Below are 15,478 nucleotides of genomic sequence, written 5' to 3'. Positions count from 1 at the left end.
TGGTAATATGCTTTTTAAGTTGAGCATCACCACTTATTATATCATTCCCATCTTCCAGCTGGAAAATACGAGTTTTTCTATGTCTACCATTTGCCAACAAATGATAGTACTTTGTATTTGCGTCACCCTCTAATAGATGTTTCACCTTAGCTCTTTGGTACCATTTAAGTTCCTCCTCACGAAGTAGTTCAGCAAGCCTTTCATTTAACACATGCTTTAAGTTGAATTCCATTTCATTAAGCATGGTGCTCTCTGCCTTTTTATCCAATTCATCTAGTTTATTTAAAAGTGTCGTTTTTTCTTTCTTATAAGCACCACTTATATTTTTTGCCCATCCTCTAAGATATTGACGTAATCTTCTGATCTTAGCTTGCCACCTCTCTAAGGGAGTGCCTTCAGGATGCACACTCTGCCACACTTCACTTACTATGTCGCAGAAACCATCTCTCAGCAACCATCCCAATTCAAATTTAAATTGGGGTTGATAAGATGAGGATGAATTGTTTGTGCAACATAATAGTGGAGTATGGTCAGAAATCTCTCTAGATAGTGCATTTACGGTGGTAAGTGGATACTTGGACTCAAAGTCCGTGCAAACCAGAATTCTATCTAACTTTTCAAAAGTTTGATTTTGTAAGTGATTAGCCCATGTAAAACTTCTTGCTGACAATTCTAACTCTCTGAGATTTAACGTGTCAATCACTGCATTAAACAGGAAGGGCCATCTATCATTATAGTTGCCATTGCTTTTCTCATCGGGTCTACGGATAATGTTAAAATCTCCACCTATTAAAGCTTCTTTTGAACATACTCGCACAACCTCAGATAAGAAATTTGATTTTTGGTCAACCTGAGCCGGTCCGTAAACTGAAATCAAATTAAATTTAAAATCATCTTCTTTATGACGAACTTTAAACCGAATAAAAAAAATCCCCTTCTTCAATCTCACCAATGTCAAAAGTTAATAAGTTAACTCCTAGGATCATGCCACCAGACCGTCCCCGTGGAGCCATGCAATGCCACAGAAAATCAAAGTGGATTGCGGAAAATTGGCTCTGCCAGTCTCTGATAAGACAATAAAATCTAAGTTCTTTTCTTTTGTTAGGTCAGATAAGAATCTGTATTTTTTAGGGTCGGCAAACCCATTGCAATTCCAAAAAATACCTTTCATCTAGACCAATTTGTTTTTTTTTTGTACCTAGCACGTGACCTTTTGTTATGCGATAAAGGAGTCTGTAGACACAAAGGGTCATAACCCCCATCACATAGGTCTTCAGAGATTTCTGAACAAATAAGATTTAAAGCTTCTGCATCTATTTTATCTTCTATGGAGCATTCAGTAGAGGTATCATCTGGCACAAATTTCATTCCCTCCTCTATCCTATTCTGCTCATTCACTCTAAGGGCTTCTAGATCTCTCAAAGAATTTAAAGAAAGCTTCACTGTTTGTTCATTATCCCCAAGAATAACCCCTAGTGAATTAGTTGTGGTTATCAAATAGGAATCATCAAGAGTATGAAATGAGCTTGGAAAATTTTCTTTACCTTTGCCTGAAGAGGAGTCCAAATTTTTGCGAGCTTTCAATTTCATCGCCTTCTCCAAAGAGTCCTGATCTGAAAACATCGCATTTCTTTTGCTGGCTCTTATTGGAGATACTGTCCCACCATTGTGCCTCATTTTATTGGAAGAACCAGAGTCGTTCTGAGGAGTCATTAGATTAGCTTTCAACTGGCAATTTCCATTTGCTATTAACCCACTCTGAGTGAGTACCACCACTATTTTGTTGTTCGCTTTGACACCTGTTGGTGCAGATTTCGCACCTGCCTCCTTGTTCTGCTGTCCACTAGAACCATCACCCATTTCCTCTTGCTGGATGCACCGCCATTGTGTTGTCCAGAAATAGGTAGCTGATTGCTATGGTTGCTAGGTGCGTTATCAAGTGCTAGCTCCTCCCTTTATTTACCATCCTCATCCATTGGATCCTCCTTTTTTTCTCATTGTCTTTATCTTCATCCATGGTAGAGTCCATGTCAATAACCAGAGGCTCACCATCGGACATATCTTGCTCAACACGAAATTGCAGCTCATAAACAAAATCCCCAATCACTATATCCACAAGGTCAGGGATGAGGTTGGGATCTAGCACGGCTACCTTCATTCTTGCACGACCAAACTTCTTAGTGAATTTCATGTCTACAGCTCGAGGAACACCTAAAATGGAGCCAATCGCCCAAATAATAGGAAATTCTCGAAACTCCTTTGGTAGACCACGAAACTGAACCCAAACCTTATCAATTTCATACTTAAAAACCTCATTCTCAGTCCCTTTCTCAAAACGAATTTTACCTTTCACTGTCTTTGTGTCCATTGGACCCCAGTTCACCACACACTCCAACAAATCAGAGGATGGGAAATTAGTGATAAAGGCGTCAGTGCCTTTCTCCTCAATCACCCACTTATTTTTGTCAGGTAGTAGCTTTTCAAGTTCCACTGCCAACTGATCAGCAGTAAGAGAACCCTCCAAAACACGTACCACAGCTGATTTTTCCTCTAAATTCAACTTGGGATTCTCAGCGACTGGAATAAAATAAAAACCCAAGCCTTCGACTGCATATCCACATGGAATAGCAGTAGTCTGCATTTTTTTTATATTTGGGCAAGTTTTAGTAACATGTTCTCCATAGCAAATTTCACAACACAGTGGTGTAGTGCAAACTGCCATTGTATGGCCTTTAGTATGACAGCGATAACAAAATGGTTTACCCTTGCTTTTTTTATTTCCTTGGTGGGAAGACTCTGGTATGTCATTTATCATGAATGAGGTATTTGAGGCATTGGTGTTAGGTGGGATAGTGACCTTGGGAGCTTCGGGTGCAGTTGTTGTCATCGTTGTAGTCGTGGTAAAAGTAGATGCCTGCGTTGCAGCCACCATGGCTGGTGCCTGGACGTCAACGGTGCCATGAGGAGACTGTCCTGCCAAAACCTTCATCTCGCCACGGCCAACTTCACCGCCGCTGCTTTCAGCGGCAGCGTGCGCGCCACCGCCAGCGGCTACCGCGTCACCGCAACCAGCTGCCACATGCTCGCCTCTGCCGCCAGCAGCAATGTGTATGCCACCGCTACATGCAGCCTGAGTTGTCGGGGTTGCGGCTGCAACGTCCACGATCATGCCACCCGTCTGGAAAGGGAAGGATGGGTGTCCTCCTTGCCCTGACGCCGAAGACGATCGTGGGTACTGCCGCCTCTGGATCGGCCAGTTACCACGGCCGCGACCACCACCAAATGCCCCCCATAGGGCCGTCCTCCACGGGCTCCACCATGGTAGCCGTTGTTGTAGCCATTGAAACCATATCCTCCATGTCCTCCAGGGCTGCGCCCGCGCCCGCGAGATGGGAAGAAGTCGTGGCCTCGTCCCCTTCCACCGAACCCCGAATTGAAGCCCGGACGGGAACCCGGGTTGAAACCCGACGCCCTTCCCCCTCCACCACGACCGAAGTTGTCGTTGCCTGAGCCCTGAGCAGCCATCGTCGTCCCTTCACGAACCACGTCCGCGAAAGACTGCGTCGGAGCGATGGATGACAATGACAGCGCGGTAGATGGCGTCGGCGGCGACAATGCTAGGTTTTTTTTTATTTTCCTGGTGCCTGTCCTTCTGAATAGGGCGCACAACCCTTGGGTGGGTCGAAACACTTTCCCAGGCCCAATTTCTATCGTTCGAGTCGCCCGATCCGCTTTTCCCGTGGCCACGCTCGCACTGCACACGGTCAGTTCGACCGGAAGACTCGCGGGGGACAACGGAGGGAAATCCGGATCAGAGTACTGAAGATTGGAGGTTTCAAAAATTTTTGAATTCCTTTCGTATCTTGCTAGAGGTAACCTCGCCGGCGAGCTTGGCCGTCTGGACGATGACGCCAAGGCACCACGAGCACTACCGGCGCTGTTTCCTTGATACCTTGCCACCGGTAAACTTGGCCGTCTGTGAGACGAAGCCTGGGTGCCATGAGCACCGGCACTAAGTACTGTTGCCTTTGCAACACAATCACCAAGAGTTCTCGGAGGAGAAACTCGAGGAGAAGGCAGGGGCCCCTTCCATGGCGCCCCAGCAAACTTTCTTTGAACCAACTTTGTAACAATTGATCTAGGCAGAAGGCGATCTTCGGAGGAAGCATCGTTACCTGACGCTAGAGCTTTTTCAGCTCTAGCCAATTGATCCACCGAGAACCCTGCATCCAGAGCCTCCCTGATGAACTCCGGCGTCGATGGGCTATCCTCCACCAGATCTTCGTCGTCAGAGTCGTCTTCTCCTTCTTGTGTCCAGAACTTCGATGGAATCGCCTGAGCCGGTGAAGCATCGATGTCCCAGTGCCCATGAACTGGTTTCGGCCGACGGGAAGCCTCCACGGCCAGCGCTACAACCCTCGAAAGAGCCTCACGGCCCTGTTTGCAGCATCGATCCTCAGCAGCTTCTCCTTCATCATCATCGGCTTCTACCGACTCCGCCGACAGTGCCCGCAGGGTCCCTGGGGCGAGTGTTAGCCGTCTCCCTCTCATTCGCATCTCTATTCTAATTGTTGTTGTTGGTTAATTTCATTTGATGCATTTGGCAGGGATGTTAAGCAGGGCCTACTACGTGCTAGCAGGATATCTTCCCAGAGCACTACGTCAATCTTAGTGGCCATGTTAGGTGATATCAGCTCGAAGATGTCCCTTGGTCTTTTCTACCTAGTCCTTAGCCTCCTTGAGGATTCTGTCACATAAGATGATCTGATCTGGAGCATAGCCATAGTCACACTACTTGTTTCCTGAGCTTCAGCTGGTCCACACTCCTGCACAGCCATAGGTAGTGTTGTTGCTACTTATGCTTGGAGCGTGGTCTAGTAAGAACCTGAAACATACAGATCAGGTGAGGGCCACGTTTTTTCCCAACCTATAATTGTATTTAACTGCTTTCCTCTACCACTTTTAACCCCACATAAACCACTTTAAGCACCTCCACATATAGCCTTCCCTTCCACCTCACCTCTACCCAAAGTTAGGGCTTGTTGAGTACTTTATGTATTAAACCCCTCCATTCTATGTTTTTAGGGGAGAAGCTACATGAGAACATACAAGGATGGAGTTGCCAGAGCGACGAGGGATATGTGATACATCAATAGGAGAAGGCCCGAAGACTGAGCCGTATGACTACACAAAGGAGCTACGCTAGGACTACTACGATTGGGGCATAGGAATGAGCTTAAGGAATAAGTCTAGGGTTATGTCTGCACTCTAAGTTGCCTGTAGGAATGGAGCCATGATGATATAGAACTGCTGCCTTAGAACTCTAATGTAATATGTAAGGCCAATGACACAAGCTATACAAAATGAACCATGTAATGTGTTTTCCACGTTAGCAATAAAACTATGGTTTTTTATATCAATATTGTTCGAATTGTGTGTATTAGCTATTGATCCAGGGACTAATACATAATGCACAAAGGACCCTAAAATTAGGGTCCTGACACCACTGCATTTAGATAACAATTCCATCATCATTACAATGATTGGGATCATATTTTTTTGGTAGAGGCAAACCCTATTTCTATAAAGCAAACCATGTCTTACAAACACAATTCACACGGCTAGGGTTCCCGACTACAAAGAAGGTTACCACTAGAACAAAATGATCACCCAAGGTGAGACAACTAGCGTCTCCAAATGACTACCCTCAAAAGAAGACTAAGCAACTACTACCAAGAAAAAAGTCAAAGAAGACTCTCCACTTCCAAGTCCTTAGTGCTCTCCCAAAATGCTCCCAGCCAGGCCTACAACATTTAGATCTTCTTATCCAAATATCTGGCATCTTCCTCTCCTTCAACAGCAAGTGCCATTTCTGCAGGAAAGAAAAGATTTTGCATTAGACAACTTTGGAAATTTCTTCTCAATCCCCATGTTCTTACAAATATTCCATAAACCCACAAGATAATAGCAAACATGAACAACTTAAGATGACGATCTTTACAACGCAAGGGATATGGTGTTCCCACACATCTTGAAAGGTAGTTGGAGTTCTATCCTAGCCCAATGCTTCCTTTAAATCACCTCACTGACTTAGCTACATGACATTAAAAGAAAATATGATCAACTGTTTCTCTTAGCTCACAAAGACAACATTTCAAACTGCCTTTCCATTTCCTTTTTTTTTTTTGAATTCACCCTTGTCTGGATTCTATCTTGTATCACTAGCCACATAAAAACCCTTAACTTCATAGGTACCTCACTTTTCCATAACTTCCTCATTCTTCTATTTACCACACCCCTAAAGGTGAGTCTTCTGTACATAGATTTAGTTTTGTATTGTTGTGATATTTCTCTAGCAGCCAGCTAAAAGTCAATACAAGTGAGTGACTGCGGGGATCTCCACAACAGTATTAATTTTGCCTTAAATACCAGTTAAAAGTGTCATCTTCTTCATTCAGAATACAGTCATCCAACAAGCTAAGTTAATCAGTGTTTCTGATTCTAATACATCATCACTCTAAAGATCTTCTAAACTCTTTGACATTCACCATTTTAGTGTCACTGCTAGTACTGAATAGACTAGGAAATTCCAACCTCAAATGTACCTCCCCAATCCAACATACTCCCAAAACAAAATATTTTCCCATTATCCACCACTGCTTTACAACCCCACTAAAGAATGTTTCTAACCTTAACCACTCCTTTCCAAAACAGAGAAGCATTATCCCTTTTGCACTGAACAAAAGCTATATATTACTTAAATACTTCCTTTTCAGGAAGTTACTACATTGGGATCATGTTCAATTGCGGCTATTTAGTTATTTATTTTATATATCATGGAATATGTTCCTAATAAAAGAGAAATGGTGGCTCCATCGCAAATGCTAAATTTACTGTGCTGACACTATACTGTGATAGATTTATCCTAAGTGTCTTTTGGCAATATTCCCTATTTATTAGATGTGTAAGTAATGTATCGCAAACAATGAAATGTGTGCTACTAACATTTCTTGTAGATGCCTGTGGCTAAACTCAAATTGCAGCTATGTGGATCTGTGCATGAAATATTTGTGTTTCCATCATTCTAAGGTGTGGTGATTCTCTTAACAATGTCACTCGCTGCAGTCACTGAGTGTAGCACTTGAGAAAAATGATGTCATATTAATTAAAGAGCAGCAATATGTCATACCTCTAAGAATTATCAAGCTTCATCAGAATCCTCCTCCGCAGTCTGTGACCCTAACAGTGCTGGCAAATGTGGTGCTTGTGACCAACACCTGAGAGATAGCGCCTTAGAGGCAGCTTTAGCAGCTTGCTTCTTAAGAATCTCCTCGTTTTCTTGATTTCCTATGAGCTTTCTTTTCTCCATTTCAGATTTGTAAATTTTATCGTAGAATGAAACGCCCTTTTGCCTTTGTGCCTTCATAGTGGCTCCTGCAGGCACCACTCCATGCAGCTCGATCTTGGGTACAGTACAAGAATGGTTGTGCTCATGAATAGCAACTGTGTGGTCACTTCTGCTGATGCCAGACCCGTGTGCCTCCAAGTTGGCGATCTTGAGCTCCAACATACTGATCTTTGCCTGCAGGTCCTCCTCGATCTTTGTGGCTCGGTGGATATGTGCCTCCACCTCGATGGCTCTATTCTTTTCACTCGCCTCAATATTGTCCTGCAGTTGGGTGGCGAGCTCGTCGGAGACACGGATCCGAGACTCAGCCTTGGCGAGCTTACACTTGCCCTCTTCAACCTTGGCCTGCAGCATGGCAATGATCTTGTCCTGAGTTTCAAGACACATCTCAGTTTCAGATGCTATGTGCTTTCTTGCTTCGATCTCATTGCAGAGCCGTGCCACGGTCATGGAGGCTTCACGGATCTGTCCTTGGGCTTCTACTACACTATGCTTCCAGACCTCGAGTTCTGTGACTGCACTGCTACGAGCCAACAAGATCTCATCCCAGAGGACTGCTTCAGTCTTAGAGGCTTTATCCTTGCACTTGGTGATTTCAGCACAAAGACGTTCCTCGGTCTTTTTAGCTCTATCCTTAACCTCCTCGAGCCTTCTCTCGTGTAAGATGATCTCTTCTTGGAGCCTAGCCACTATAGCCTCATTTCTTTCGTGAGCCTCAACCTCGATCACAGTCTGGACCTCCTCCAAAGGTGGTGGAGTTTCTGTTGTTTGGAGCGTGCCCTGTGCAGCATCCGCAGCATCATATTCGGACTCCCATGCAGCAACTTGAGCTTTCAGGATGTCCAGCATCTTCCAGCCTTGTGCTTCTGTGAAGTGTAGTTCCTCTTCCGTCTCTTCAACTTGACTGTCACTGTTGGTGTCACTGTCCTTGGAGGCCACACCCAAATCACCAGCGAGCTTCGGCTTCTTCTGCAAAGGTTCTTCTTCCTTCTCGTGAGATACAAGTGCAGCCGTTGGTTCCTTCTTTCTCCTGCTGGCGACAGCCTCTGAAATCTCCTCACGGGAATCCACCGCTCCTGCCTGCACCACCTCACGGGAATCCAAAACGACCCGCTCTAGTGCCCTCTCCTCAGCCAGCTCGTCCGGCATCGAGCTAGCAGCTGGGAGTGTGGCGCCAATCTTCCTCCGCGGGGTACGTCTTGGCATGTTGTCCCCGACCTCGGCAGGCGTGGCGTTGATGATCTCGACAGGAGTGATCTCGCCAGCCAGGAGCTCGGGCACAACGACGGTCTCGCTGGCCGCGAGGTCCCGTGGCCGGATCTCGCCACCCATGAGCTCGGCAGCTCCAATCCGGCGTTCCAGCGCGCGGATCCTCTCCCGCAGGCCAGCGGCGTCCACGTCGGCCTCGCGGATCCGAGCTTCCGCCTCGGCGAGCCTGCGCTCGCGCACGGCGAGCACGAGCGCGACGTCCGCGAAGTCGGATCCGCTGCGGTCGTCGCGGTGCAGATGGACCACAAGGTCCACGGCCGGCAGGAGCGCGAGGTCAGGGTTGGTGAGGGTGTCCAGAGCACCGGCACCGGCGACGGCGCTGCCTTGGCCGCAGCCACGAGATCCGGAGGCCATGCGCTCGCACCTCGCAGTGGTAGCTCAAGGGGATCGACACGACGTGAAGCCGGACAAATCCTCTCGGCGGCGACGGCGAGCACGTATAGGAGCTGGCCGGATCTCTTGGGGGGTTTTGGATGGATGGACGCAGTGCGGAGCTTGTTGGTGGTGGCGTGGTTGGTGGCTTGGGGATTTGCGGCAGGTCGCCGGAAATGAAGACGGCGGCGGCTGCTCCTGCAGGCTGCTGCTGTAGACCTAAGACCTGCAGTCACTACCGGACAGCGGCTCTTTGCCTAGCGCCGCGGTATTTCCCGAGCGCGGAAAACAGAGCGCTCGGCAACGGTGGTCTTCCCCGGTGGCCGGACGAACACCGCTCGCCGAAGACACGCGCTCGGCAAAGACTCTAGTTTGCCGAGCGACCGCGCTCGGTGCAAGTCCACGCTCGGCAAAGGTGACGTTTTGCCGAGCGGTCGCGCTCGGCAAACCTAGTCGCTCGGCAAATGATTGACGGTCACCAACGTCGGCCCGTATCGTGTCCTCTGCCTAGCGCCCTGCCGTTCCCCCCTCGGCAAAAAAAAAAATTCGCCGAGCGCTTCATATATCCCACTCGGCGAAACTTTGATTTGCCGAGCGGCCACACCGGCGCTCGGTGAACCCAAAAAAAATTATTATTATTTTGGCTCCCAATTTTTTTCTGTAGATTTGGTATAGATCTATTGACCACATATTGAAATTGTAGCTTTTTTCCGTACTTTTTGCTATATTTATAGTGTTTATGTCTATTTTTTGAATTACTTTTCGAAAAGAGAATTTGAACTACAAGTCATTAGAATCTTTGGAAAAGGTGAATGGAAAATTAATATTCTTCTTAGGGAGCGTAATTTGAGGCGCCATGCAAGTGCTCACATGAAATATCGAAGGCCTAGTTCACGAGCCACGACGATTTAGTTGCGGGTGGATGGTTTTAAAATTCTAAATAAACGAGACCAAGTCCGGAAAATTTGAAACTTGTCCACTTGTCTTGTTATGGTATGTGTAGGCTATGAAAAAATTTTGAGAACGTTTCATTGATGTTTACGTTTAGGATTGTTGAAACCCAAGACTTACCCACATGAGTTCTATAACTTATGTGAAGATGTTCAGGGTTTCAACATTCGTAAACTGAAACGTCAACGAAATGTCCTCAAATTTTTTTCATAGGTTGCAAACACCATTCGAAGACACCTGAACAAATTTTGGATTTTTCGGGAAAGTTTTTGTTTTTTTAGATTTTTAAAACAATGCACTCGCAACTAAACAGTCGTGTTTCCTAAACTCGGGATTCGATATTTCATGTCATGACTTCAATGAGGCCTCACATGACCATCACTAACAACATTATCATTTTTCCAATCATAATTTCCACTCATGCAATGGATTTGTAGGTCAAATTTTCCTTTTGAAAAAAAAAATCAAGAAAAGGATAAATATCTTTTAAATATATCAAAAATTAAAGAAAAAATCTAAATTTTCAATATGATGTCAATAATGATCTTTAAGATCCACACAAAAATTTCTAGATCGAAAAACACAAAAAAAATTAGAAACATTTGCCTAGCGCCGTTAAATACGCTCGGCAAACAGATCTGCGCTCGGCAAAGGAAAAGTGGCTGCGCGGGCGATTTCCCGCTGGAAAAATTTCACCCCGAAAAAAAAAACGTTGCCGAGCGCAGGTGAAAAATGCCGCTCGGCAAACAACTCCAGTGGACAAAAAAAAAAAAAGAAGTCAACACTCTAACACACACAGACACTCACTCACTCTCTCATCTCTCTCTCCCAGCTCTCCCCGTCGCTCGCCCTCCGCGCGCCCTCCCCGTCGCCGCCGGCCCGCGGCCGCCGCCGGCCAGCCGCCGGCCCCCGCTCGCCGGATCCGCTCCCCCCCCTCCACTTCCCCCCGCCTCCCCTCGCCGAATCGACGCCGGCCGGCCGCCCGCCCTCCCCCCGCCTCGGCCCCCCGTCCCCGGCCGCCCGTCGCCCCCCGCCCCGGCCGCCCGTGCCCCCCGTCCCCGGCCGCCCGTCGCCCCCTGCCCCGGCCGCCCGTGCCCCCCGTCCCCGGCCGCCCGTCGCCCCCCGCCCCGGCCGCCCGTCGCCCCCCGTCCCCGGCCGCCCGTCGCCCCCGTCGCCTGCCGGCCCGAGGAGAAGGGGACTGTGGGCTGTGGGGAGCGCCACCGCCGTCCCCCACCACCTGAGGGACCTGGTCGAGCAGGAGCAGGCAGGGCCCTGTTCCCGTGCTCCTCGTCCCCCCCACCCCGGCCGCCACTGACCCACCCATACGTCCACGGGTGAGCTCTTCACAGCACCAGGTCGATGCACTCCAGGTTAGTCAAGGGTGACTTGCTGTCCATTAATATTTACACCTTAGTTACGTTTGGAAAACTGAAACTTTGGTACTATCTGTTGTAGGCCGAGCTACAAAATGAGAAGAAGCAGCGTGAGGAGACAGACGCGAAGCTTGTGGCCACAAGTGCGACGGTGGAGGCCCAGAATGCGGCGCTGGCAATGCAGCAAACAAGGCTAGAGGAACTAACGAAGTTCCTAGCAGCTGTTGGCGAGAAGTCCGGTTTGTCCTTGCCACCAGAGCTCCTCCATCCCCTCCCTTTGCCGGTGCCTGTTCTACCTACTCCTGTGAGTATAATAAATCGATTGCTTTCGCTTCTTTGCACAAATTCTTTCTGACAAATTTAAGCGGATCTTTTTGTTTTGCAGCAACAGTCGGCGGGTTCGAATCCTACTCCTGCAGCAATTGCAGAAGGCATACCCTCACCAGGCGTTCAGTACCCACCAGGCGGAGCCCCAACGTCTTGAGATGCAGTGGTAGTGCTTGTTGTGAACTTGTGTTGTGAACTTGTGGAGACAACTATGCACTTTGTGAACTTGAGCCGCACTTTGTGAACTTGTGGATGTGAACTTGTGACATTTGTGCTATATATGTTGTGCTTGTTGTGGTGAATGTGCCAGTGGTTGTATCTATGGTCTGGATAACATATATATATGTGTGTGATTTTTATTGTTTGATCAGGTGGATTGGAAAATAAAAATAAAAAAAACTGTTTTCTGTAGGTTTGCCGAGCGCAAATGACCATAACGCTCGGCGAAGGTAGAGATTCGCCTAGCGCCGTTATAAAAGCGCGCTCGGCAAAGTTACTAGATTCGCCTAGCGCCGTTATAAAAGCGCGCTCGGCAAAGTTAGTAGGTTTGCCGAGCGCGCAAACACGGCGGCGCTCGGCAAAGTTGTTTCTTTTGCCGAGCGGGTTGACGCTCGGCGAACATTGTAGACGTGACGTCGACGATAACGTTAACGACTGTAACGACGTAACGGCGAGGATACTTTGCCGAGCGCGTATGTCGCCGCTCGGCAAAGTAGGCACGAGAGAAGCCGAGCGAGTTGGAATAATCGTGCTCGGTGAAATTCTTCGCCGTCAAAAAATTCGCCGAGCGGGGTTCGCCTAGCGCGCCGCTCGGGGAAGCCTTCGCCGAGCGTGTTTCGGGCTTCACCGAGCGCCTCGTGCGCTAGGCGAAGAGCCGCTGTCCTGTAGTGAGTGGACCACGCGCAGTCTGCCTCTTTTCTGAGAGTGGGCGTGGACCCACAGTTTTGTCTGCTGCCTGCACGGCGCAGAGGGCTGGCTGCAGTTGCCTCGTTGTGTTACCACGGCCTGGTTTAGGCCTTGTTTAGGGCCTGTTTAGATTTGAAATTTTTGGTCTATAAAAATTTTTTTTTTTGGAACTGGGGTCTAAGAACTAAACAGGGCTAAAAAAATTTTAGGGTCAAAATTTTGGGCTACAACTATGCACGCGCTCCCATGGAAGCCCAACTGCATGCAACTCAAGTTGTCATTGGTGAGCTTATATGGGAGTGCGTGCACAGTTGTAGCCCAAAATTTTGGCCCCAAATTTTTTTGGCCCCGTTTAGTTCTTAGGCCCAAATTCCACAATTTTTTTTTCTTTAGGCCAAAAAATTTCAAAATCTAAACAGGCCCTTAGTTTGCCCTGAAAATCAAAAACTTTTCAAGATTTCCCATCACATCAAATCTTGGAGCACATGCATGAAGCATTAGATATAGACGAAAATAAAAACTAATTACACAGTTTGCCTGTAAATCACGAGATGAATCTTTTGAGCCTAATTAGTCCATAATTGGATAATATTTGTCAAATAAAAACGAAAATGCTATAGTGCCGAAATCCAAAATTTTTCGGAACTAAACAAGGTCTTAGTTTCAAAAAATTTTGCAAATTTTTTTAAATTTCTCATCACATTAAATCTTACAGCACATGTATAAAGATTAAATACAGATAAAAAAATAACAAATTACACAGTTTAACTATAACTTACAAGACGAATCTTTTGAGATTAGTTAGTCTATAATTAGACAATATTTGTCAAATACAAACGAAAGTGCTACAGTATCCATTTTGCTATTTTTTTTGAACTAAACAAGGCCCACCTTAATTAGCTTGCAGAACAGCGCGCGTTCTTTTTTTTGTTTGTTGTTCAACTACTTGACTTAATATATGCATGAATTAGTGCATGGATGCATCCATCTTTTTGCGTTAGTTATTACCTCGCTGCTCTACTACTACTTGAGTTATTTGAAACTTACACACCAGCTGATGATCCTTTATCTTTCGAGTATGCCAAGCATTTTCGAAATGAACTGCATATTTATTAGCAATCACTACCGGAAAACCGGTCTTTGCTGAGAGCCGATGTGTTTGCCGAGAGTAAAAACACAGGCTCTCGGCAAACATAACGTTTGCCGAGGGGGACGCTCGGCAAAGACAGGCCGTCGGCAAAGGAACTACTTGCCGTGGGCTAGGAACTCGGCAAAAAAAAAGAGCTCGGCGAACTGGGTCATTTCGGCGAGAGGGCCTCTCGGCAAAGAAAGGCTCACGACAAATTTATCTTTGCCGAGAGCTCAGCTCTCGGCAAAAGGCAGTTCTCGGCAAACGTCATACTGCCGTTACTCGGACTCACGACGTGAAATCTTTGCCGAGAGCCCCGCCGTCAAGGCTCTCGGCAAAACTCTTTGCCGAGCGCCCCTCTCGGCAAAGAGGCCATCCATATTTCATGTGTATGCATATGCTTCTCTTTTCCTTACTCTCTCCAATTAAATTTATTTATTTTTTCTTTCATTTGCTCCAAAGTTTTTTCTCTCTACACATACTACATGTTGTTCAATATTAATTTTTTGTTTATTTTTGTAATTATTTGCTATATAATTAATTAGTTGCAAATTTGAACAGTGGGTGTTGTATAGTATATACTCTCTCCAATTAAAAATATTGTAATTACCTTTTTCTCTCTCCAATGCTACGGGTCCACGACTGCACTCGTCTTTGGCTCCGGTCTCCTCCCCTCCTCGCCTCCTTTTTATATATCTCTTGGATGAACTCTTGGATGAATAGTAAGACAAAAAGCTTCATCCAAGTCCGACACCAATTGCAACACCCCTACCCACTTTGGGCCCCTTTGCCTTGCGGTGCTCTATAAAGACGGTCGGCCGACCGTACACCACACTATAGCGAACGTGGCTGTGCTTCGCCTCGTCCGACTCTGCGCCCCTTCCGTCCTTGTAGCCCTCACCTTCATCGGTCATTGGCACCCGCGCAAGCTGCGATGGTCGTCCCGAGCAGCGTGAGGCGCCTCTATCGTCCCTATACATAAAATATAGTCTGAACTGAAAATGAGATAACCCACATCGTGTCCCTTTTTCTTTTCTTCTTTTGGCACATACAAGAATAGAGATTTCAGTTCTCTTAATTCTAGCAAAGAGGTAGAAGAGGACATAGAATTTCAAAGAGCTAGTGAGTATCCATTACAAATTACAAACACTGTTACATACTAATTAGTTTTGGAGTTCCAAACTTTTTCTATAATCATTAGAGAGCATAAACTCTAATAGGGTAAAATTTTGTATTTTTATGACACCGTTTGCTATTTATAAATTATTTTTCAGTGTATTCTTTGCCGAGTGCTTCTTGAAAAGCTCTCGGCAAAGACTTTTTACCGAGAGCTATTCGGTCAGCTCTCGGCGCAGATTTCTTTTTTTTTCAGGAATTCCCTTTGCCGAGAGCCTCCTGAACAAGCTCTCGGCAAAGAGTGTATTTTAATTTTTTTATCCCAGTTAGATAAACAATAGAAAATTAATATTTTTTAAAACATCGTGCTTTGCCGAGAGTGGCTCTCGGCAAAGACTTTTTATAAATTACTTTGTAGTGCAGTTTTTTAAACAAAGCAAATTTAAAAAAAATTAATATTTGGAGAAGTTGTCAACAGGCAAACTTTGCCGAGAGCCCTGTCCAAGTGGCTCTCGGCAAAAAGGTCGTTTGCCGAGCGCTGCTCTCGCCAAAGGCTGTTTGCCGAGCGCTGCTCTCGCCAAAGACGTTATAAATTTTTTCGGTGCAGTTGAATGAAATTGCGGAGCG

The 15,478-nt window shown here is 46.5% G+C and overlaps 2 protein-coding genes across 2 annotated transcripts; one reads left to right on the top strand and one right to left on the bottom strand.

The window, feature by feature from the left end:
• On the bottom strand, window positions 7,202-9,031 carry LOC8059335 (nuclear autoantigenic sperm protein). Its single transcript, XM_002449634.1, has one exon. The coding sequence runs from the start codon at window positions 9,029-9,031 to the stop codon at window positions 7,202-7,204; it is 1,830 nt and encodes a 609-aa protein (XP_002449679.1).
• On the top strand, window positions 9,030-12,091 carry LOC110435978 (vegetative cell wall protein gp1-like). The gene is made up of 5 exons (XM_021462107.1): window positions 9,030-9,050; window positions 10,833-11,170; window positions 11,259-11,370; window positions 11,456-11,677; window positions 11,759-12,091. Exons 1-5 carry the CDS (start codon window positions 9,030-9,032, stop codon window positions 11,855-11,857), a joined length of 792 nt encoding a protein of 263 aa, XP_021317782.1. The 3' UTR covers window positions 11,858-12,091.

The sequence above is a fragment of the Sorghum bicolor genome, chromosome 5, assembly GCF_000003195.3.
Source record: "Sorghum bicolor cultivar BTx623 chromosome 5, Sorghum_bicolor_NCBIv3, whole genome shotgun sequence".
Classification (NCBI taxonomy): Eukaryota; Viridiplantae; Streptophyta; class Magnoliopsida; order Poales; family Poaceae; genus Sorghum; species Sorghum bicolor.
This window is presented reverse-complemented; position numbering and strand designations above follow the sequence as displayed.

Excerpts from the sequence above, each read along its gene's own strand:
- LOC110435978 (XM_021462107.1), top strand. The coding sequence starts at position 9,030 with ATGCGCTCGCACCTCGCAGTG. Across the intron at positions 9,051-10,832 it reads TGCGCTCGCACCTCGCAGTG|CTCTCCCCGTCGCTCGCCCT; the intron begins GTAGCTCAAGGG and ends TCTCTCTCCCAG. Across the intron at positions 11,678-11,758 it reads TGCCTGTTCTACCTACTCCT|CAACAGTCGGCGGGTTCGAA; the intron begins GTGAGTATAATA and ends TTTGTTTTGCAG.
- LOC8059335 (XM_002449634.1), bottom strand. The coding sequence starts at position 9,031 with ATGGCCTCCGGATCTCGTGGCTGCGGCCAAGGCAGCGCCGTCGCCGGT.